At 46.1% G+C, this 22,939-nt stretch overlaps 2 protein-coding genes across 2 annotated transcripts; both read right to left on the bottom strand.

Moving 5' to 3' along the window:
• Positions 1-305: 305 nt before the first annotated feature.
• On the bottom strand, positions 306-6,089 carry wdr13 (WD repeat domain 13). Its single transcript, XM_068747341.1, has 10 exons — positions 6,063-6,089; positions 5,570-5,657; positions 5,226-5,457; positions 4,900-5,009; positions 4,661-4,791; positions 4,271-4,578; positions 2,621-2,801; positions 2,378-2,519; positions 2,168-2,286; positions 306-1,719 (listed from the first exon to the last, which is right to left on the bottom strand). Exons 2-10 carry the CDS (start codon positions 5,608-5,610, stop codon positions 1,535-1,537), a joined length of 1,449 nt encoding a protein of 482 aa, XP_068603442.1. The 5' UTR covers positions 5,611-5,657; positions 6,063-6,089; the 3' UTR covers positions 306-1,534.
• Positions 6,090-9,530: 3,441 nt separating this feature from the next.
• On the bottom strand, positions 9,531-13,183 carry LOC137905009 (protein-serine O-palmitoleoyltransferase porcupine-like). Its single transcript, XM_068749237.1, has 14 exons — positions 13,048-13,183; positions 12,773-12,965; positions 12,655-12,698; positions 12,403-12,584; positions 12,201-12,331; positions 12,077-12,097; positions 11,842-11,856; positions 11,613-11,738; positions 11,429-11,529; positions 11,247-11,323; positions 11,097-11,160; positions 10,838-10,923; positions 9,741-9,857; positions 9,531-9,632 (listed from the first exon to the last, which is right to left on the bottom strand). Exons 1-14 carry the CDS (start codon positions 13,181-13,183, stop codon positions 9,531-9,533), a joined length of 1,395 nt encoding a protein of 464 aa, XP_068605338.1.
• Positions 13,184-22,939: the final 9,756 nt, after the last annotated feature.

The raw sequence follows: 22,939 nt of genomic DNA, 5'->3' as shown, positions 1-22,939 counted from the left end.
ACTTCATTTAGACTACGAATGAGATTATATATATATATATATATATATATATATATATATATTTTTACCAATCCATTAGTCCGGTTTTAACAGGCCGTGCCCATCTGTGCCTCTTTGTCTCCCGAGAACCGATTTGTATGATTCATCTGAAGCTCTTCCTTTGTGGCTTTCTTCCCACCGCCCACAAGGCCGCCTTGCTCATTGGTGAAAACCTTTCCTCACCCACCTATCTGGAGACGCAGCGCTGCACCTCAGGCCCCATCAGAACACACAGCGTCAGTGTTAGTAATAAGTCTTTATTTTTTTTATCTGCACCTATCCTGCCTGTTTCGAACAAAAGCCACATCCCGACCTTCCCGGACAGCGAGCATCCATGACGCTTCCACTCCCACGCGGCGTACATTTATATGCCGGCATCACAATGGCCCTCGCCAACCTCGAGAGGAAACGATCCAGCCTGAGGTCGCTGCGTTTGAAATGTTGCCTATAATTCCCCAACTTACAGCCCATTTCCACATATTTTTGTTCCGCGTCTTTCCTTGTGTGGCGAAGGGAGCGTGAGAGCAACGTCCCATAATGCCTTGAGAAAATAGTCCGACAATGAAACAAACAAACGTGCAATTTGACTGTAAATGTCCACATAAAAGCGCTTGAATTGATTAGTCAGGATATTATTAATGATTCCTTTGCTGATGCTAGAAAGAAGTATTAAGAATAAAGTACCAACAAATTAAATCACATTTTAAGAGACCAATAAAATAATACATGAGAAAGTTCAGTGTGACGACACAGGAGCTTCTTTTTTGGAGCTAAATGCTAACAGCTTGTCCAACCTGTTCATAGTTAGTATATTCACATCCTAGATCATTAAGAGACAAAGCCCGCCGTCAGTGAGTAATTTATTCTGCATGTGCATTTGAATAAATTAGAGGAATGTGTGACCAGTATAACCAAATACACACACAGATACACACAAGGAGAAAGGTATAGAAACACGCTTGTTTGTCTTGTAATGATCAGTTTGACGCGCTTACCAGCTCCGGAGCATGCACAGGGTCTCAGATGCAAACAGGCAGCAGCAGAAAGCGACAGCAAATCAGGCGGTCTGACGACGCTGCTTGAATAGCAGTTACATAAATAGTGAAGTACATCGACGCCAGAGTGGCTTTTACTGTGATTCAAAGGGTTGGATCTGGTTTCTCTGGAAGATTAGGTTATGTCCTCTTCAAATAAATTCAGTCATATCCGCACAAAGTCAGAGGTAAGCCATGACACATGCATGGGAGAAGTGGTCTGTGCTGAAAAGCAATTACTCAGCTGCAAACTGAACGAGCGCGCACCCCCCCCCCTTCATTTCCATGACATCCCCACCTCCTTCACAAATCTGATTGCACTTGAGCTTCCTTAAATCGAACATTTAACGCAGCCCGTTACATTCCAGTGAGACTCTACACACGTTACTAACAGGTAACGGAGCGGCAGCATTTTTTTTTTTTAACGTGCGGTGGACGGAGCCATTTTGTGCGAGGACCTGTCACTTTTGCTCCCGCCTCCAGATGATGACCATGCCCGTGGAATCGGCAGATGCCAGTAAACTCTCGTCACAGTTGAAGCTGACGTCCAGCACCGGGCCCCCGTGGCCCTGCAGCTTGTTCACGATGGGCTTGGTGTTGCGTTCCACGTCAAAGAAGTACACACAGGCGTCCTCGCTGCCAGTCACTGCGTCCGAGGACAAAACGTGAGGATCAAGAACTTTAATAGTGAAAAAAATTAATCTAGGACAATAATGACAATTGTAAAAAGATTTATTTTGCCTCAAAACTCTCTCAAAAGTATTAACATGACTTGCACGCATTACAAAGCCTTTGAATTTGAACATTTCTTCAGTTCTTAAACAAACCTGTGGCATTTCTAACAATGAGATGACATCATATCCTGCACTCACGCCTGTCACGGGTATTTTTAAGTGAGATGCTTCTGTTAATTCAAACATCAACAACACGCCTTCTACAACGCAACAGTCGTCAGGAAATAATTAAGCCGGAGAGACGAAGTAAGGTGTAAGTAAGCAAGTCACTCAAAAATACAAACAAACACGCAACTCGACAGCTCAAATGTTGTCTCGCTATCTTCTGCGTGGCGTTACCAGCATGTAACGGCTTCTTACCCACGCAGGCCCCCTGCCGGAAAGACATGAGGGGACAGAAGATGCTGTGAACCAGCTGGGAGCCGTGCTGGATGGGGAAGCTTCTCTTCAGCTGCAGCGTGCCGTCATTGTCCACCACCCTGCAGGGCAACGTAAATACACGTTCACACACAAGCAGAGAGTAAAGCAACCACTAATGCCAGACCCCCCCCCCCCCCCCCCCTCCCTGACCTGTACAGCAGCAGCTTGTTGACGCAGGCGTTGATGAGCAGGGAGGGGTCCCTGGCTTCCCGGCTAATCCAGGACCGAGCAGATATGCTGCAGATGGAGCTTCCTTCACTCACCACCAGCCGCTTGGCTTTGGTCAGCTTCCCTGTGTGTGGAGGGGGGGGGGGGGGGGGGCAGCAAAGACATCATTTAATCATCTTGCACCCAGAGATGGAAGGAATTCTGAGCACGATGCAAAAGGTGTACCGGTAGCCATGTCAAAGAGGAAGGAGAAGATGCTCCCCCTGTCGTCACCCGCCCAGAGGATCCGGCCTGGAGCATCAAAGGACAGAGACAGCACGCGGCCCGTCAGCTTACTGGAGCCCCCCTTCACCTTCTTCCCGGTGGAGATGTTCACCACCTGCAGGTGGTGCTTGCTGTTTCCCACCTGCGATACAGAACTGGGGGTGAGGAATTTCGGGATTCTCACAGAGCAGCGCTTGAGGATTTGATGCAGGAAAATTGGCTGCGGGGTTCTCCCCAACGAGTAAAACAGCGCAGGTTGATCTCGGGGGGGAACTGGAACGATTATCTGGGGTCTAAGCCTAGAAATTCTGTAATCCGATAGAAAAAAATAGAAAAATCTGTTTGTGTTCATCAGAATGAAATGAAAACCTCTAAAATGTTGTAGCTCATTTAAAAACAAACATCCATCTTCCTCATGTTCAATTTAATGTGCAGAACTGAGTCAAAACACAATCATCCGAGACTTTTACCACCGTTTCGGTGACAAAGAACAACATTTAGTGGTAACATTTTAATCACTCCAAATATGCATGACAGAACTGGGAATGAGAACAGAAGCTACGACTGATTCACGAATCCGCTTGTTTTGTGTAAAATAAGACGCGTTGTGATGAATTAAACTAGTTCTAAGTAAGACCAGGAATTAAAAGCTGCATAACTCCCCGTCAGATAGTTTTCTGGGTGCAGCAGGATGTAGCAAAAAGTAACCTTTATCCACGAGTCTGAATGCCATGCGTCAGAATACTTCAAGAATGAACAACACAGTAAAGGTCTTTGCAGTAACTCAGGCGGCGGTGCGGTAACATTTACATGACAGGAAGGCTTTCTGGTATTTTTCAGGTCTTTTCAGGCGTTTCCCCCACAAAGCGTTCGCTCCGGATTGACACACAGCTCAGATTTAATTAAGGCGTATCAAAGCAGAAATCTCACGGTGTGAGAAAAGAAACATCTCTTTTCTGTCGCATCCTGATGAACCGCTGAATCCCGTTGTTTTCCACATTTTGAGGCAGCATGTGTCATTTATTTGGTGTAAGACTCACTTCATGCTTCTTACTCAACTACAGAATTTGTGGTCATCGCAAACAGACTCATCTTTCGCCACAGTAAGGTATGCAAATTACTGCTTTTTAAAATCTTACCCTTCCTCTTCCTAAACATTTTGAAAGCATACTATCCTGACAGAATGATTCATGCATGAAACAGACACATTTAGTCCATAAACACAACGACTTGATTTGTGATGGAACAAACATTAAAACAATAGTGCAAAACACAAAATTGCTGCGTCTTCAATTTTTGAACCTTAAATGTCTAATTTTACTTTTTACATTTTATTTAATTTAAAACCGTGTTCATTTTTTACCGTCTGTATTTCTTTGCCGTTTTTATATTATGTACACTATGTAAAGCAACTTTGAGTGTCCAGAAAAGCGCTATATAAATAAAATGTATTATTATTATTATTAACTTTAAAAAAAGGAAAAGAAACAGTAAGTGTGATGAATCTACTGAAAAGACAGCCAGTGAGAGGGATCCGCCCACATTATTTATGCTTTTATATGTGGTTCCAACCGTGCACGGAGGGGGGAACGCCTCTGAAGACGGACTCACCACAGTCAGGTTGTTATTCATGGGCTGGAAAGTGCAGCAGAGCAACTCGCTGGACTCCGGGTCTCTGACCTCTCTGATGCATCGGCCGTCCTCCGTGTTCCAAATACGCAGAGTCCCGTCGAGCGACGTGGACACGATGACGTCGTTGCTCAGAGACCAAGCGAAGTCTGTGACGGGCCCGCCGTGACCCTTCAGGGTCGCCTTAACGCTGGGAGGCGTCGGGGACAACGTCATGATCGACAGGGTGCCGTCCAGTGAGCAGCAAGCGAGGAGGTGCTTGTCGTCGTTGGCGAACTGCAGCCGTGGAACTGGAGCGGCGAGGAGGGAGACGGGAGTGAAGTGCAGATCGGCGAACGCGACGCGTGCAGCAATCAGAGACGCCGCACTCACCGGCAGAGTCCACGTGTTGGTCGAATATGTGGTGCATGCCAGCGAAAGCATAGTTTTCACTCAGAGTCGTGTCTCCGGCCATCGCCCGACTGGCCTCGGCCACGGACGTCGGCACCAAGCTGCCCGGAGGGCTGCAGACGCAAATAAAACACAATCCAACACAACGCACAAAAAAAAAAAGAACTTCATTTGTAATTTATGGTTATTTTGCATCTGTGGTGTACGCCAGCGTGCCGTACCGCTCATCGTAGACGGCTCGGTTCATCTGGGCTTGCAGCTGGTAGGAGCCTCTGCTGACGGAGCGGCGGTGACCACGGGCACCTTGGGCGCGGGGGTCCTCCTCAAAGTCCTGCTCAAGATGAGAGAAGAGGGAGGGAGGGGGGGGGGGGGGCAGAACCTCGTAGAAGTGAGAGCAAGTAAAACTAAAGAATGTGCAATCACACACAACCTTGAAATAATAATCAGCCATTATTTACAGCTGAATGAAAACCAAGCAGACGGCTTCAACCGGCCGTACACCCCGTTTTAATCCCAACATCCCCCCCCCTGTTCGTTTGGGTCTGACCTCCATGCGGTCCAACGTGGTGCGGGAGCTGCGCACGCTGCTGGCCCTGAAGCTGCTCTGCTCAGACAGGGGCCCGTAGCGCAGGGCCAGCAGCTGGCTGCGCAGCCTCAGGTACTGCCTGCGCAGCCCCGGCTCAAAGCCACACTTGGCGTTCTCCCTGAGCAGCTGGCTGCGCCTGCGGATGTACTGAGTCCTGAACTGAGGGAACGTCGGCGTGCGGTAAGCATTGTACCTGAGGAGGGGAAGGAAACGACACGGACCCATGAGCAACAAAAGGCGTGAACGGCTTCCTCCTCATTCGAGTCCATTCATGGCCGCCGCAGCGCGGCGTGATCGAGTCTCACCTCGCGTCCACTGCCAGAACCTGCTGCCAAACAGCTGCCATTCCACAAACGGTCTCGGTCGACAGGAATCCACCGCCAGGGCACAATCCTGTCAAAAGACACAGCAAGTACTCAAGTACTACTACTACTACTACTACTACCACCATCATTATTATTATTTGTTAGCGGTTTGCAATAAGCAAACATAAAAACATCTGAATTCCCCCCCCCCCCCACCCCCCCATTCAACACTAAATATTTCCTATAATGACTGACGGTCTGCAGGTTTGTCTGCAGATGACAGCTAGCGTCGCGAAGCTAGCTAGCCTCAGCTAGAAAGCTAGCCAAAACATCATCATATATGCGATGCCCACGCAGAAAAAAAGTGCTTTTCATTCATTCGTTCGCTCATTCATTCATTCATTCATTCATTCATCCGTCGACACGCGGCGCGTCGTGGGGTGTGTTCTTCTAAAAGAACGCGCAGCTCAAAAGTATTCGTAAAACGGCTCACCTTCCCTAGCTTTCCTCCATCGCTGCCCTTTGTTGTCCGGTCACGTGACCGTGACGCGTTAGAGCCAACCCACTTTATGACGTGTGAGCTGCGCGGATCCGTTTTGACGAATCACATCACAGCGTCTACTTTTACGTCATTCACACCCGATTTATGGCAAACGACTGAAATAGACGCAAGCGCGTTTACGTCAGTGTCGTTCCATCGGATGGAAATCGGTTTTATTCACGCACCATCGTCCTCCTGCGCACAACGACACGCAGTAACACGAGTACTACTCATATTTGGTACTACTCATGTTTGTGTGTTTGTTTGTGGTGTCTTTGTGGATCACGGAGGGCAGAAATAACCATTATTATTATTAACCACGGTCTATTCAATGAGCATAAACAAGGATGGCTTAACAGATCCCCACATAATATTATTATCTGACACTAGAGGTAAATGTGTTGATATAATGAATCCTACATCTCCATGTGATGACTGATGACACATGAAATAAAATAGTCTTGGGCCTTGTAGACTATTAAAAAACAAATAAACAGTGTCATGTGTCATAATAAAAATGCTGTCTTGTCATGTACAATAGAAACACAGTGACGCAGTTGCAATGGCTTCACAATGGCTTCACAATGGCATTATTACAAGGTCAGCTCTGAGGTTTCGCCCGGCTCAGCAAAGACCTGCAGAGTTAGGGGGGGGGGGGGGGGGGCATGCTGCTCAGCTGACAGGGCTCTTTGCTTGTTCATGGTGCTCTTTCTCGAAGGGGCCCCGGTGGCAGAGCCATTCACCGGCGTGGGCCATAAATGATCGAGTTGAACGCCACGTTTAACACTTCATCGGCACAGACTCTGGAGCACAGCCAAAATGCCGGGAACAAAAGGTAAGCAACCTTGAGAGGAAAGGTTTATACATGATTTGAGAAATTCATCCGGAGGCCAGAATCATTGCACGGCACACCATGCCAAGATTAGATTTGTTTTTGGAAGAATTGTGGAAAAACTGACCGTATTATTACAAATTCCAGGTAATAAATCGGACAAGAAGTCAGCTACAAAGGTGGGAAATCATTGCTATTCCGTCCCCCAAAACCTTATTTTCCTCCTCAATGTGTAAATTGTTTCACTGTGTCTATATTTGCTTGAATTTCACAGCAACCTCAGAGTCCTAAAGAGCAGCCGACGAAAGGTGATCAGAAAGGAGATGATAACAAGAAGCAAGGAGGTAAATATTGAAATAGCCTTTGTTCTGTCACCATGCTTGATCCAGTGAATGAAACATGGACACCAGTTGACTAAAGATGGGATTTCAGACACAAATCGCCTCCCTGTGTCTGGCACACAGTGTGGAAATGAGAGGCTGTGATTGCTGCGTCCCCAGTGGAGGTATCTGTCTTTGTTTCGTCCCCTCGCAGGACAGCCGAAGGGAGAGAAGCAATAACTTCCAGGCATTTGTGAAGATGGCTTTGGAGACACTGCTGGGGTCTTGCCGTCGTAAACACGGGGGCTCCCGGGGCAAACAGAGCTGAGTGCCCCCCCCCCCGAGCCTGTAGACTGGCTCCAGTACAGTATCCGCCCATCTCTCACAGAGGCAGAGAATAAACCTGATCTCCATCCATCACTATCTGTTGCTCAACCTCTGTTTCTCCCCCCCATTCCCCTTACTGGAAGCTAAGAAATAAGACTCCGGATCAAACTCCAGTTTAACCCCTTCTGATCCTTCCCTTAATCACTCTCACCCTATTATAGACTGTCTAACGGTCCAAACATTTTGTAAATAATATTTCAAATAAACAATCATTTCTTACGGCAGTCAACTCGTACATCCTCCTTTTTTTGTTCAAGGTATTTTATATCTGTTGCAGTAAATAAAACAAGGAGAGCAACTCGTGTTTCATGTCAAATTTTATAAAAATATCACAGGTGTGTCAGTGCCTTCACATTTACAGGGAGAAATGGTGGCTGAAAATAAATATCAGAATAATATTTAAAATACTGCGCTTGTTAGATTGAGCGGTTCTAGGATGTATTCTCAGGTGGCAGCAAACATCCAGGCGCTAATCTAAAACACTACATCCTAGTCAAGTTAACATTCGATATTATATAAGAAACTTATGTACAGAATCTGAACACGATGTCATCGGATAAACAAATACATCAAAAAAGCATCACTGTAATAAAAATCTGCAATGAAGGATAACTATTCAATATATACCGAGTAATTTTGTCTAGTAAAAAAATGGAAGGGAGTAACACGCATGGAATACCCAGATTCTAAACGCTTCTTTTTTTGGAAGGCTTTCAAAATGCTCACAAATACAAAGAAAATAAGTAAGAATTGAAAAAAAAAAAAGGTTAAAAAGGAATAACACAAAAATACAAACACCATCATAAATTAATTTATTAACTCGCTGAGTGCTTTACCAAAATTCACAAAAGGGGAAATGCTTCTTCTTAACATTATAATATCTGCCTGTGCTCTTTTCAGTAAAAACTACATTTGTTAGTCTCACACACGCTCCGGAGACACGGCGCGTTATCGTTGTCTTATTTCCAACAAATTGCGTGAAGAGCCCGAAAGCATTGATCATTCCTTCAGAGTGGCGGCACGGTGGCGGACTGGTTAGCTTTAGCATCTCCCTGCTCTAAATGGAAGCAGCAGTGATGCTGGCGTGAAATTTATTGGCACAGATTTGCCTCACAGCGAGAAGGTACTGGGTACACCAGGATGTATTAATCCGCTGCTGAAAATAGTTCCCATAAAACACACTGGTTTGAGATATATTTGCCGACCTGTCTAAAACACAGTTGTTTTCATCCAGCTTTTAGCAAATGAAAGCACAGAGAATTATTTTTGGCTTGGGGCCACAGGAAAGCCTGTTGAAATGATAAAGCGGTGAGAGGTGGGCGACTACTTTATATTCGTTTGGTTCTTTCAGGGGGATTTATTGAACGTAAGAAACCACACAATATGATCGGTCTTTTGCTTAAATACCTAAATCAGGACCGTAAAACACTCGAAGTCAAGGAGGAACCACATCGGGGGGGGGCATCTTCTGCGGTCGATGCTGAAACCTAGATAATGGGCTCTATCGTTTGTCCACAGAAAGGAGCAGCTGATTGGCATTGATTGTGACTCGCAGTGAGACATCAGTAGCTGCGGTCACGACGTGAAGCCTTGAAATCCGCTGCTCAGATTAAAAGGATTGGATACGGAGGAAAGGAGAGGAGAGGAGAGGAGAGGAGAGGAGAGGAGAGGAGAGGAGAGGAGGGAGGAGCGGCGACCAGTCCGCGGATATCAAAAACTAGCGCCCAGCAGGTTGGAATGCTGGATTACCCAGAAGACAACCTGATCACAGCATGTCTCTTTGTCGTCGTAGATTCCGTTCTCGTCGGTCTGATGCAGAATAAAGTCGAGAACCAGCCTCGCGCATCTCATTGCTGCTTTACCTTCTCTGTCTCTGCATCATTAGAGGATGAGACGGTACAAAACCCAGCACCCGAACGTGAGCCAGTGGCTCGTCCAGCTCAGCTCTGACCACTTCTGAATGGTATGGTGCGCTATATCATCCTGGGGGGGGGGGGGGGGGGGACTACTTTCAGAACATAGACATTTTTTTTGTGCAGATGAAATTGACTTGTCTAAATACGGCTCCATATGCTCTTCCATGCACCTCACCTCATCATCATCATCGTCCAGGTAGTCCACACTGGAGTTGAACACAGAGCCCAAGTACGTCAGGTGGAGGATTGCCAAAGCACTGAAGGCGATGTTGATCATATACACCCATAGTGCCTGCAGAAGAAGCGACAAAGCAGCATATAAAAACTTTTTCCAGCTTCTATCCACTCTGAAAGTAGCAGGCGAGCCGAATGTTTGGACTCAAACTGATAAAAGGATCTCAAACTGCAGATCTGATTTAGAGCAACGGGGAAATTCTTTATGAAACGGCGTTTTTATAGGTTCTAACATATCAGGGCCTACAACGCTCAGCATTATATTGCAGCGTGTGCTGGCAGGGATCATTATTATTCCCCCCGTGTAACCAATACAAGATGAGGACTTTAGCCGGGCGCCTTGCCAGTAAAACGTTTTCCATCCACCCAACAACACAGACGCTGCAGATGTGCTTCACCGTGGCTTGACAACCTGAACCCAGCATTGGGAATGCAACTTTATTGATCATGCTAATTATTGTAAAAGTGGTTTAGTAATTTTCCTGAATGCTAGCCCAGCGGCGCTACTAGGTAAGCTGCTGCCTGCTCTAAATGGAAGCAGCAGTGATGCCGGTGTGATAGTCATTTGCACAGATAAAACAGCTGGAAGCAAACCAGGATCGGAACAAGACTTTTAGCAGTTATCTAAAATTGATGAATAAAAAAAAACATGTAGCATCTAAAATCTGATGTTTTGCCACAGAGTCCCATTAAACTCAGTTTTACATTAAAACCATGCACAGTTTACATTTGTATAAAATTCAACTTAACACGATGAAAGAAAATAAATCGTGTTTGGTGGAAACAACAGAAAAACAACAAAATAAAAACACTGAGAGGCACAAGTATTTATGGAGGTTAATATATTTGAAAAGTTTGGCTGAATTGATTGTAAAGAACTGGAGCGAGACAGCAATACTGATCCTTTTATCCTCCCACTATACCCCCCCCCCCTTTATGTAGAGAATACCTCCTTAGGGTCAAGCAGGAAGTAGAGATCTTCTCATCTCAAGGCTGCCGAGCATTCACACAGAGCCGAAGAGAAAAGGAGCCCGCTACCTTTTTGTTCCTGTGAGTGCAGTTAGCCCGACATTTCCTCGACAGCACACAGGCGCTGAAAATGGCCGCAAGCCTCTTCCGCAACACTGAAACACAAAACACGAGCATTTCCGACCATGAGAAGCAGATTACGAGCGCCGCAGTGAACAGGAGACGCGTCACACGGTGGCTGCAATTAGCCGTTACTGCAGAGCTCAGCGCCGTTCCTAAATGAAAAGGTTCTAATGCGGAAAAGAGAAAACATTAGGCTACGTCTCACCGTGCTCGACGTACGTGATGACTCCGAGAGACACGAGCACCGCGGCCAGATGGAAGCTCAAACCCTGCCAGACACGAGAGGGAGAACGTTTACGACGCTGTGACGTCAACAGCAAAATATAAAACACGCGCGCTTCCATACGGAACTCACGTGCAGGAGGGCGCTGGCTGTATACGTCGCCATGACGGCATAGAACGTTCCGAACTGGAGGGCCCGCTTAAAAACATCTGCGGAGGAGAGTCAGCTTGAGTGTTTGAATGAGCCGTTCTGGCGTCGATAAAGAGAACGGAAGCGTTGGCGGCGGCCGCCGGAGCCGCCGCTTGTCGACTCACAGGTGTGCAGGAAGCGAGACGTGGGCAGATTCCACGATGTTACCACTTCGCCCATGGACCGGGGGAACTCTACGTCCAGCGGTTTGGATACAGTCACGTCCCTGTCGCAAGGGAAATGTAAAAGATGAGAACGCAGAGACGGACGCCGGCGTCCCTCCCGTCGGCGGACGCACGCCGCTCTGACCATTTCAGGTTTTCCTTCTCCTCCGTGAAGCCCGCCCCGGCCAGAGTGGCGGTGGTCTCGCTCAAGTAGCCGACGAAGTAGTTGCTGAAGTGGAAGGACATTGTGTTCTCGTACGCCAGCAGCCACCTAGTTACGACGTGACGGAGAGGAAGACGAAAGACGGCAGAATCTTAAGAGAATGCCGACGAAACGGGATGAATGAATGGCGGCGCGGCAACGACAGACGTACTTCGCTGGCGTTCCTCTGGCGAGCGGAAGGGCAAAGAGAGAAGGTGAGCCGGTTCGTGTTAGTCACACAACTGATGCGGTGAATGAGAGGAGGGGGGGGGGGGGGTCCCGGGTCGGGTATACATGTGGCTGCATGGAGAGGGGGGGGTGCATGCAGGTAAAGGTGTTGCACAAATGGTTGGACAGAAAATGCGTTCAAGAATGCAAAACATGTGGAATCACTGACAAAGAATTACCTGATTTTTCTCCTCTTTTTGCTGCAATAATAATAATAATAAGAAGAACAACGACGACATTTAAGATGACAGAGATCCATATCAGGGATTAACAGAGGCGCTCGTTTGTTGCTGTGCTCCTGACCTTCGTAGCAGCTCGTCTCCATAGACTGGGATGAAATATGGGAAGAGGTAGGGGGCCACGCAGTTGGAGACAACGAGGCAGGCTTGGCTCTTCAGCCAGCTAACGGACGCTTTCAGCAGCCACGGAAGGCTCTAAAGAGGCAAAAGAAGTCTCATTCCGACTTGTGTTCCATCCTCATTTCTGACTATTGCCTCACACTCACCAGCCTCCGTCCCTCCAAAGCGTCTCTGTAGCTGTTGAAGCTGATCCAGGGGCCAAAGATGACTGTGCCCACAAAGTAAATGTAGCCCATGAACTCGATGGGCGACGGCACGCCGGTCACAACGCCTCGGTCCAGGTCGAAGGCCAGAGAGACGGCTTTCATGGCGACCACCATCTGCGAACCTAGACAACGGCGGCGCTTAAAAAGGGTCCAGACACGAGTCCGTCGTGGGTGTCGATACGAAGGCTTTACCTCTCATCTTGTGCCAGTTGGTCGTGTCCATCATGTGCAGCTCTCTGATGAAAGAAAGCGTCACACTTTGAAGTTCACCTCTAACCTCAACTGCGCATCAGAGGGACTCCCCTCTTACCCCAGCAGCAGGTAGATGAGCACCGTGACGGAGAGGAAGGCGCCTCGCATGGTCGAGTGGCGGCACAGGAAGAGGAAGAGGTAGCAGAGGAGGCTGAGCAGCACCACCCAGATCATGTGGAGCTCGAAGAACAGGTAGAGCGTGTAGAACCCCCCCGCGACGGTGCTCAGGTGTTTCAGGAAAGACGGGAGGCCTGGTGTCACCAGACAGAAGGCTAGCAGAGGACACGGGCACAGAAAGGGCACGTTTGGAGCGCGACATGGCCGGACTCTCACCCAGCATCCAGAGGAGCCGGCACAGCAGGCAGATCAGCAGCAGCTGCCACACCTGCTCCAGGCCCTGCTGGGCGGTGGGCAGCAGGCAGCCGGGGGCCAGTTCCTGGAAGAACCTCTGGCGGCCGAACACGCCCATCGCTCTACTTCAGAAGAGAGAGAGATTCTACGGAAACCGCATATCCCAGCATGCACAGCACCTGACTGTATATCCATGCAATGATTTTTTTTTTTTTACACACAAGGATATAATTAGGAACCAGATGCGTTAGCCTGGATTTGTGGGAGCGATCACGTGACATCGAAGCATGGCAGATGGTTTAACAAACTAAAACAGGCCTCGTCTTTAATCGAAGACTAATTTGAGGGCAGGAGCATTTCTATGACTCTCCGCAATGCAGTCAAGCCGGGGGGGGGGTCAACGCGAGATGCCGAAAAGCTAAATATATTCTATTTGCGAGGAGAAGCTCCAGCAGCAGACGCCCGTTAACCTGGCTTCACCTGGTCGGCGGAATTTGTAGTTTTTCTACCCACAAATCGAAGCTGCTTCCCAGCCCCCCCACCCCACGCAGGAAACATTCGAACCACCGGCTGCGTCGGTTCCATTTCCAGGGGTTAGCTTACCCTTTCGGCGCAGCAGTCCGAGCTTCCTGCCGGTGTTTCTACGCGGCTGCTTCCCGTCCCCTTCCGTGTTCGCTGCCGCGGCGTGTTTATTAATTTTTTATTTTAACACATTCGGTCCAGATGCGGCTCATCTGGATTCCATTTGCCACAGCATCAGCACCACTGGGCCTGTCAGCCAAGCATCCGGGCGGAAACACACACATCCGATCTGCGTCCTACGGCCAGGCACGGCAACCAATCAGGGCCGTCGTCGGCTTACGCGACAAGTGAAGTGACCAATCATAACCGCCCACCATTTCCGGTGTCTCGTGTCCAATAGAAATGTGTACAGCTCATACTATGTTACGCTTTAACAGAAATTAACAGTAAGATTTTTTAGTTAACTCCATAACATCTTTCTTGACTTTTACCAATAAAAGTATTAAGTTGCCCTTTTAAGGCTTCATATAATTTTTAATGAGCCAACAAGTCGAGAGATCTGAATGTTTGTCACTCATTAGAATCGTGAAACGTTTAACTTTCAATAAAGTTATTTATATACATTTAAACATTAATAAAGCGGCTTTATTGATTTCTTGCTATAAATCACCAAATCTGAAGCTGCATATGTTGTTAATTTTAGTCCTCTATCACAACATGGAAACACAAAACACAATATATAAATGAGTAATCAATCAGTTGAACATAAATATGTGATTCTGGTATTATTTTCACTTAGTCACAAACGTAAATATATATATATAAAAAACAAATGTATAAAAGGTGGCTTGCTAAAATGTGATACCATAACTCAAAAGAACAAGGAAAGCATTTTAGTCGGCTTTTTAAAGTGATTTATACAAAAACACAACATATTTGGCTTTTCTCTCTGATTTCAGTGTAAGGCAGAAAATAAAAACCATGCAATAAAAAGCAACACACTTTATCACACACAAGCCTACAAAGTATAATGCCAGTGTATCCCAAATACTGCCACTCATATTCACATAGTACATGCAGGGAAATGATTTCTGTACAAACATCTTCCTGTTATAAAACAAGAATGGCCGATATCTGACCAGCCAGTGAGGTAAAATGGGGAAATACAGTGTCATGTAACATAAGAGCAGCGACGTGTTCATTCACCTACATTCAGTTCTACGTCGAGTTGAACCATACTTTGACCCAACAAAGGAAAGACGCACTGTGGAGCAGTGCGTCAGGAACATGTCACAGGAACATGTGCCATTAGTGTTGAACAAAGAGGATAATGACAAAGCCCCAACCGAGCAAAGTGGGACAAGCTAACAAAAAAAATATAGAGAATTAATTCACCGTTCGTTTCTGAAAGGGAAAAACATTTCCTTTACCGTTTCGATCAGAGCACAATCTCCACGTCGTAAGCAATCCTACAATTTTCTTCCTTTTTGATCTCTACACTTGGCTCACACGGCGCAGGTACAGGGAGCTTACGTGGCTCCTCTTTCACAATGTTATCCTCATCTTTAACATCTATCGGTTTGCTAAAAATATATTCATAGTTTCTATTAACGTCAAGAAAGGCTGACGTGAGGTACTGCGGCGAAAAGATCTTTAGTGAGGGGGGAAGAACGGGCTGACCGGCGCCTGCAGCCTTCCTCGAGTACTTGGGTACCGGCCGACGGAGACGCGGGCAGAAGCGGGGCGTTACCCTGACTGGTGTAGGGACATCTGACCTGACCCTCATGTGCGAGACCGGAGGCAGGGGATTATGGATCTTGGGGAGAGGTTTTGGGGGTGGCGGCTGATCATCTAAGTCAGAAGAACTGTGCGGATCAGGCTCGAGCGGAGACTCGGTGACTGGGGAACCCTGCTCAGGCGGAGGCGGAGATGTAGGCGTAGGCGTAGGCGGAGACGGAGACGGAGACGGAGGAGGAGACGTAGGCGTCGGCTGCGGCTGGAACAAAACGTGATTATGAAGTTGGCAGAAGAGCACGCCACACGTGCCACACTTCCTGCCATCTTTGACATGCAGCAGTTTATGGCGCTTAAGGCATTGAATTGTTGTGAAGGAACGATCGCACACGTTGCATGGAAAGGACGGCTCCTCATCGTGCTTGTGCTGAGCAAAACCTGCCTGACTCGTGAAGACATTCCCACAAATCTCACATACAAGTAGCTTTTCTTCTTCCTCCTCTTTTTCATGCAGCTGTTTGTGTTTAACAAGCTGCGACGCCACGGTGAACAGCTGTTGGCACTGGTCACACTTGTAGCCATTCTCTGGCGCGTACACAGACCGCAGACACAAAGAGGGGATCCGCGTCCCCCGATTCACGCTCGGTGGCGCTCTACACGACGGCGATGGCTCGCTTACGCTCAGTGACGCTTGCGATTTGAGTTCGTTAGCTTCACATTCAGCATTAGATCCTACAGTTATTGTTTGTCCATCCTAGAAAACACACACAAAAAAAAAGAGTTTGGATTGAAAAGTCTAGAACAATACAGAAATACGGAATTTGTTTCCCGAAAGCGTGACATAAAACGCAGCCAGGATATTGTGGATCCTACCTTTGGCACCGGCGGTGAAGGCGATGTCTGCGTCTCAGGAGATTCCAGCGAGGAACCGTCTTTCATTTCTTTATTCACGTGGGTTTTACGGCGCTTTCTTCTCCAACCAAAACACCTTTTTAGAAGCACAGTGTAAACAGACTTATTAGAAAACACAATCATTGTGTTATACACATCATTTGCCGGAGCGCAGTAGGACGCATTAGCAGTTTTCAAATAACATGACATATATGAGGATTAACAAGGACTTAGCTCAAGGATTTAGCTACGGGGCTGCATAAATTACCTATAAATATTTCAGAAGTGTCATTCCTGGAATTGTTTTCTTGACTGGGCGCCACTATGAAATGTCAGAAAATGCAATTTTATATGACAAAACATGTCAAACGTGCTCGATTTGAGAGGCAGCTAATCTCTCCTTCCAGAAATTGAAACCTGAAAGAGTTTGTCATGTTATCTTAAAAATAAAATAAAATAATGAACTGACGAATTGAAAAGTCACAGGTAATCAACTCTTTCATTCAGTAACCGATTAATCCATTGATTAGTCTACAAAGAGGCAATTAAAGAATATTTAATTGTAAAGTTACATGTATATAATAATGTAATCGTCTCAGCCCCGGATTCCAGGTCTTCCATTTACTGGCACTATAATTATTTACACTACGTTCTAGCAGGTTACATAAATTCTAAGTTACCTAACTACTATATTAATGAACATTCCTTACCTTATTTGTTTTTTCTTGCGGCTTTGGGCCTGTTCATCGCGGGGGAAAATCGAGGGCACATAGTCGGGGTCGTCGCGGTCCACGGACGCCTCCCCTAAAACACACGCACGATCCAAACGCGGACATTTTAAGGGAGTTTTATTATAAATCTAAACAAGAGTCAGCTGGTTAATATGACATGAAGCAGAAGGAACGCGCGGCTGACTTGCCTGATATAAAATGAGCGCCACAAATAAGAGCATTTCCGTTGATATTGTCGGTATTGCTGTGTCGTTTGATGGCTTTTAACCATAACTGTCTCCGGCTGACCTGAAAACGTCGATTTCCACGCGGTATTCTGTGAAATTTGAGTTTTCTGGTTGTGGAATGCGCATTTCTACAACCGACAATACAACAACTGTTTTTATATGACATTTTTCAGCTTCACTGTCCGGGAAAGGAAGTTATCCGCAACAAAAAGCAACAAAAAGCAACAAAAAGCAGCAAAAAGCAACAAAAGGAAACCGACTTCCGCAACCGAGACGCGCGCGCACCTATGAGAGTGAAACTTTAATCTTACTATGGTGAAGGCTTAAACCATGTCATTCTCCGATTGGCTAGTTAGCTTGCGTCAGTTTTAGCATTTGGGCTGACGCTTGGTTATTGTTAGGGTGAATATGGATAAGCCAATCAGATGCAGGGATGGGCGTGTTTTAACCTCGCCATAGTAGGATTTCTTTTTAATTTAGTAAACTATGCCTGTGACTCTTTGCATTTAGCGCAGCTCACTGAGGACCCCTACTGGTCGGCGTTAAGCATAGGTCTGTCGATGACCTATATAATTTAGTGCACTTTATCAAAAAGAGAAATCATCCACACTACAGTAAATCAGGGTTATAGAGTATGTTGAACTTTCGTTACTTTAGTTATAACAATGCAAAGTTATACGTGCAGTTATACAAAAATTGGTTATGCCAATTAATCAATAAACAAAGTCACAGCCATTGCTATGGTATGGTTCAAGGATATGGTTTTAATAGTGCGTTTTGAGGAATGTGAAACTGAATATCAATAGTTTTGGCTATAATTATTTCACTTGTCCTTCTAGTCTTTTTCAGCACAACACCAACAGATGTCACTGTTGTTTAATTAGAGGAACAGACAGGATTTTTCAAACACAATAATACTGTAAAATCAACTCCTGATACTATTTTCAAGTATTTTCAAGAAACACAGAAAACAAACTGTAGTATTGCAAACCAAAATATGAAAAAGAAAAATAACATAACATAGGTTTAAGATTTGAAGGGTAGGGTATAGTGTTTGGGGTTTATGTTAGGGGGAAATAGGGTTAGAAGTCGGCACAGGGTTAGGCTCCTGGACAGCAGTAACCCGGATGAGTATAACGAATAAAATCCTACGAAGTTGCACTAAAACTAATCAAGTGATTTTTGTGTTAACACGACTGCTAATCGACAAGCAGTCCTTCCTACAAGCAGATGATAATCCATTTATCAAGTCTAGTGCATCTTCACACTTAAAGATGATTAAAACATGAAGCATTTTAACAGTGAAAACTCATTACTTACACTCACATAGCCGTGACAGCGGTTTGCGGCCATTAACCAAACACAGAGGCTGGAATGATTAGGGCAGAATATTACACAATTTGAGGTACATAGTGTTACTACAATGACAGCGCCTGATGCATTGCCATGTGTTAATTATTCCTCTGCTGTCTTGAGTGTGTTTGTGTTGCCCGTTAGGTCATAGCTGACGCTTTATCGCTGCCCTCATTCCTCCTGGGAGGCTCTTAACTGTCTTCTGTTTTTACAACACACTATTACATTTAATGTTCTGTCTTTACAATCAGATTTACTGCAGTTGTTGCATGTAAAAAAAACAACAACCTGAAAACACTGTACGCATATTCAGTTACTTTATGAGGTAAAACATGGGGGATGCTCCCTGCTTGGTTATTGCCCGTATAAATTCCGATCCTGGCATAAGGATGGTGTGTGGTGTTTTCCTACTACGGTACATTAACACATCTGAGTTCGGTACACAACAGATAATAAACCACACATTAACTAGGAAACAACTGTCACCTCCATTAATCAGAGAATCAAATGAATGAGAACAGATTGAAATAGTAATAGAATAGTAATCCAAAATAATGATGTATCCTTAGTAAAAAAATACAATAAATCAACCCTTTATAGTTTACACCATTTCAAAAAGAACAACTTCAATCAAAGTCTGCTAATTCATGTGAGCAGAAGACATTTCTTTACCTGGCCGAGTTCTTCCAGAATACCTTCACCCTGGATTGGCAGCTGTGGTCGATAAATGTTGCCTCCCAACCACAGAGACGGAGCAGGAACCGCTGCCTTCAGTATTTCATCGCATCGAAACAGACCGGCTCTGTGTTTGTGTGAAAAACAGGGCCTGAATGTAAGATAACGCTGACGCCTGGAGCATTTCAGTTTTCTCTTATAGTTAGCAGAACTGTTTTTTTTTTTTTTTTGCATTGATGACCTCTGTACGACGCTTCAGGATACAATTTAAATATCGAGTGTGTTTTATGTTATCCACAAGCTTCTCACCTGGAAAAAAAATAATCAAGTGCCATTGCCGCCATGTCCCTTTCCTCCCTCCTTCCACTCTTCTCTCAAGGTGACTCCTCCATCTGCACCCGCCCTGGTCTTGCCAACCCTTCCCTCTGCAGTAACCGTATTACGGGGAGCTGATCTGCCCCCCCCCCCCCCCCCCCCTCTCTCTTCACAACACAACACAACACACTCAGTCGGTCTTATTCCATTCATATTTTCATCTCACAGTCACGACTCGTCTTTACGCTGGCTTCGTTTCTCTGCACAGCATCCTCATTTTAATTACCCTCTTCTTCATCCCTCCTTTATATCATTATGAGTGGCTGGAAGGAGGAGGGGGGGGGGGGGGCAACAAAGAGTAGATTAAGGAAAACATATAAGGAAAATTGGAAACCGGGTGGGTATTGGCTGAGGTGAAGAAAAGGGTGAGGATTTCATTTTGGATTACAAGTGGACCGAAAATGGATTTGTGTTTTTTTTTTACAAGCTCAAACGACGCAGCTTTTTTTAAAGCTTCCTTCCTGTTTGTCTTTTCATTCAGCGACCAGAACAACCGGCCTTATCGACGCCTTCCTGACTCCACAGTCGTCACCCGGCGTGATCGATGCCCCACAAGAGGCGCCTGGGCGTGTCCCAGCTTGTTTGGCTGTGTGACGCTGACAACCTTTTCTGTTCACCCACTCAGGCTCAGCCACTTCCACTCCGTCACTCAGTTGACTTGTGAAGGGCTTTGAGCCACGACAACGCAATTACACATTCTCTTCACCCACACAGTCAGGCTCCTCCCCCCCCCCCCCCCCTCCCACAACCTCCTCCCTACCCCTCCTGCCGTTTCCATCCCTAACTGGCGTGGCTCAGATTTCTCGCTGGCACCTTTAACCTCCGTCTCCCTCTTCCGTTTTCATCCCTTTCTCCACACTTCCTTCTACACCAGAGTTCAGAGAAACACACAAAGGGGCGGCGGAGGAAAAGCTGGGGCAAGAGAGAGCGGGGAGGCCGGAGGGCTGAAGACGAGAGACGAGGATGAGGTTGAAAGGCAGCGTGAAATAGTGTGAAAGGTGAGGGACGGAGTAAGGGAGGGTGTAATGGAGTGGGGGGGGGGGGGGGGGTGCCTAATGATATATTGATTTGACGGAGCCTGGGGCAAATAGGTAGGAGTGTAAGGGAGGGGCAGAAGCAGATTACAGATGTTTCCAACACCTGTGTGAGACAAGGGGTGTTTAGTGTAAGCAGAAATATTTACATTCCGTATATTCCAACATTCCATCATTGGGGGGGGTCGGAATCAATGGGGATTTACTGCAGTCCCTCTTCAGAAACCACAAAGGTGTGTCCACATATGTGCCCTCGTGGGTCACAGTAGGGGAAGGACGTTGATTATTGATCATTAAATTCATTGCTGGCGGGGGGGTAATATAGTCTTTATTGATCTGAACAGTTTGAGAAGATGAAACACGATTGAAAACCTGCGTGGGAATAATCTGGGATGTGACATCTGGGATCAACAAGCAGCAAGAATATCAATTATGAAAATTAATTTATCTCTCCGACCGAGCCCTTAATTCAATATCACGAAGAACGCTGAAGCACCACCAGGCTTCTGTTCACACTGTCGCATCTGAATTAACGGGGAGTCAGAGGTCGGAAGTTTGGAACAAGCAGCCATCCGGGTCTGAAATAAAGAATCTATAACGGAGATTGATCGCTAGGCAGCGCTGGGTAGCAACTGATCACTGACCGCCTGAAAAGCAGGAACATTTGCATGATCTGGAAAGAGCTCGTCTTCATACTGGAGGAAGATGCTTCTAGAATACAAGGAGCATCTGACCAGCTGTAAATGCTTGATGTCTGAACTACTGCCGCTTTAATTGAATCCTTTTGTTTTTAGTTTAATATTCAAGTAAATAAATGTCTATCCAGGAATCCAGCAAGGCTTTTGAGTAAAATGAATTAAATTAAGTGGCGGTCTCCAATCTCAGACTCTGAAAAGCCCAGAATTAGACAACTCCCTTGTATCCCCCCCCCCCCCCCTCCATTATGGCTTTGTGGTAATCACCATTCCCTTTGGAAAATTCAAATCAACACCCACGATGCTTCTTTTTTGTTTCCCTCTCTCTCTCAAATCCCTTCATTTCTCAACCTGCTGGTCTCATATACGGACTTTCTCTCATACCCTCCTCATCCTCAGCTTGCCCCCCCCCTCCCCCGGCTCTCAAGCCCTTTTCTTTTCTACTCTTGTTTGACCTTGGTCTCCATCCGATGCTCCGCCCCCCCTCTGCTCCTCTTTCTGTTGCGAAACACTCCGAGCGCGATGAGAATCGGTAATAGAGGGTGTGCAGCTGTGATCAGTGAAGATTTGAGAACAGTGATGGGCTAACATGAGGGAATAATACCCCTCCTGCTTCTGCCCCATCTCCCCGGCTGCTATGAAAAGCCATTAATTTGTGTAAGAGGGCTTACACATCCCAGTTGCCAGTCGGCCTCTGATGGTGACAGATGCTGCTCGGCGTCTCTCGAGTGTCTCCGTTCCACTACGTCTCACCGTGTTATTCACACAGCTTTACAATCTTTCTCTAATTTGCTATTAAAATATTATTCTAGACGTCAAAATCTTCCCTGCATGCCTTCTTCTCTCCGTTACTTACCCAAAGTGTTACTGAGATCGAACCTAATGCCAGAGAGAAGTGAGAACAATAGATCACGGCAAGATGACTCACAGAGAGCTAGTCCCACTCCCACAGGCCAGCCAATTCAGCGAATTCACCTTTTTAATACAAGTACTTGCAGATAACTTGATGCCATTTTTTCCCCGTCTTGATAGTACAATCTGAACTTTCTGTAATATTGGAGTCAAATTTAAATAAAGATTTAACTTGAAAAAAAAAAAGAATTTCAGTGCTTTAAAGAGGTTTACAAAAGTCTTAAAAGTGTAATATATGAATAAAAACTAGATAGATGTGTAATAAATGAGTTGTAAATGTTGAATTTCATTCTAACTTCAGATTCAATCTCTTCTCGGCGTACTACAGGTCGGATGAGGATGAGGAGTGTCTACTTCATGAAATATTTATAACACTAAAGTCTTTAAGCGTTGACTAAAAAGCACTGGGCCCAATAGTGATCCTTGTGGGATACCATTTTCAATCATTTCACATCTAGATTTGAAACTGGCTGCAGCAACAGTTGAACCCGCGTGAATGATGTCAGAGCTGACCGAAATCTTACAAGATGCGATCAAAAACCTTGTGAAACAACAACTCGACGGCTTTTAATGAAGCCAAATCGGGATCAAATTACAAACACGTCAGCCTCGATTCCCGTGTGGCGTCTTCGGCCACTTGATGAGCGAGTCCATGCTTCTGTGCGGCTGACCACATTCCCTCCACGCTACTATGATTAAACGCGGTGCCCTCTCCTCTCAGTCTA

Source organism: Brachionichthys hirsutus, chromosome 2 (assembly GCF_040956055.1).
Source record: "Brachionichthys hirsutus isolate HB-005 chromosome 2, CSIRO-AGI_Bhir_v1, whole genome shotgun sequence".
Taxonomy (NCBI): Eukaryota; Metazoa; Chordata; class Actinopteri; order Lophiiformes; family Brachionichthyidae; genus Brachionichthys; species Brachionichthys hirsutus.
This window is presented reverse-complemented; position numbering and strand designations above follow the sequence as displayed.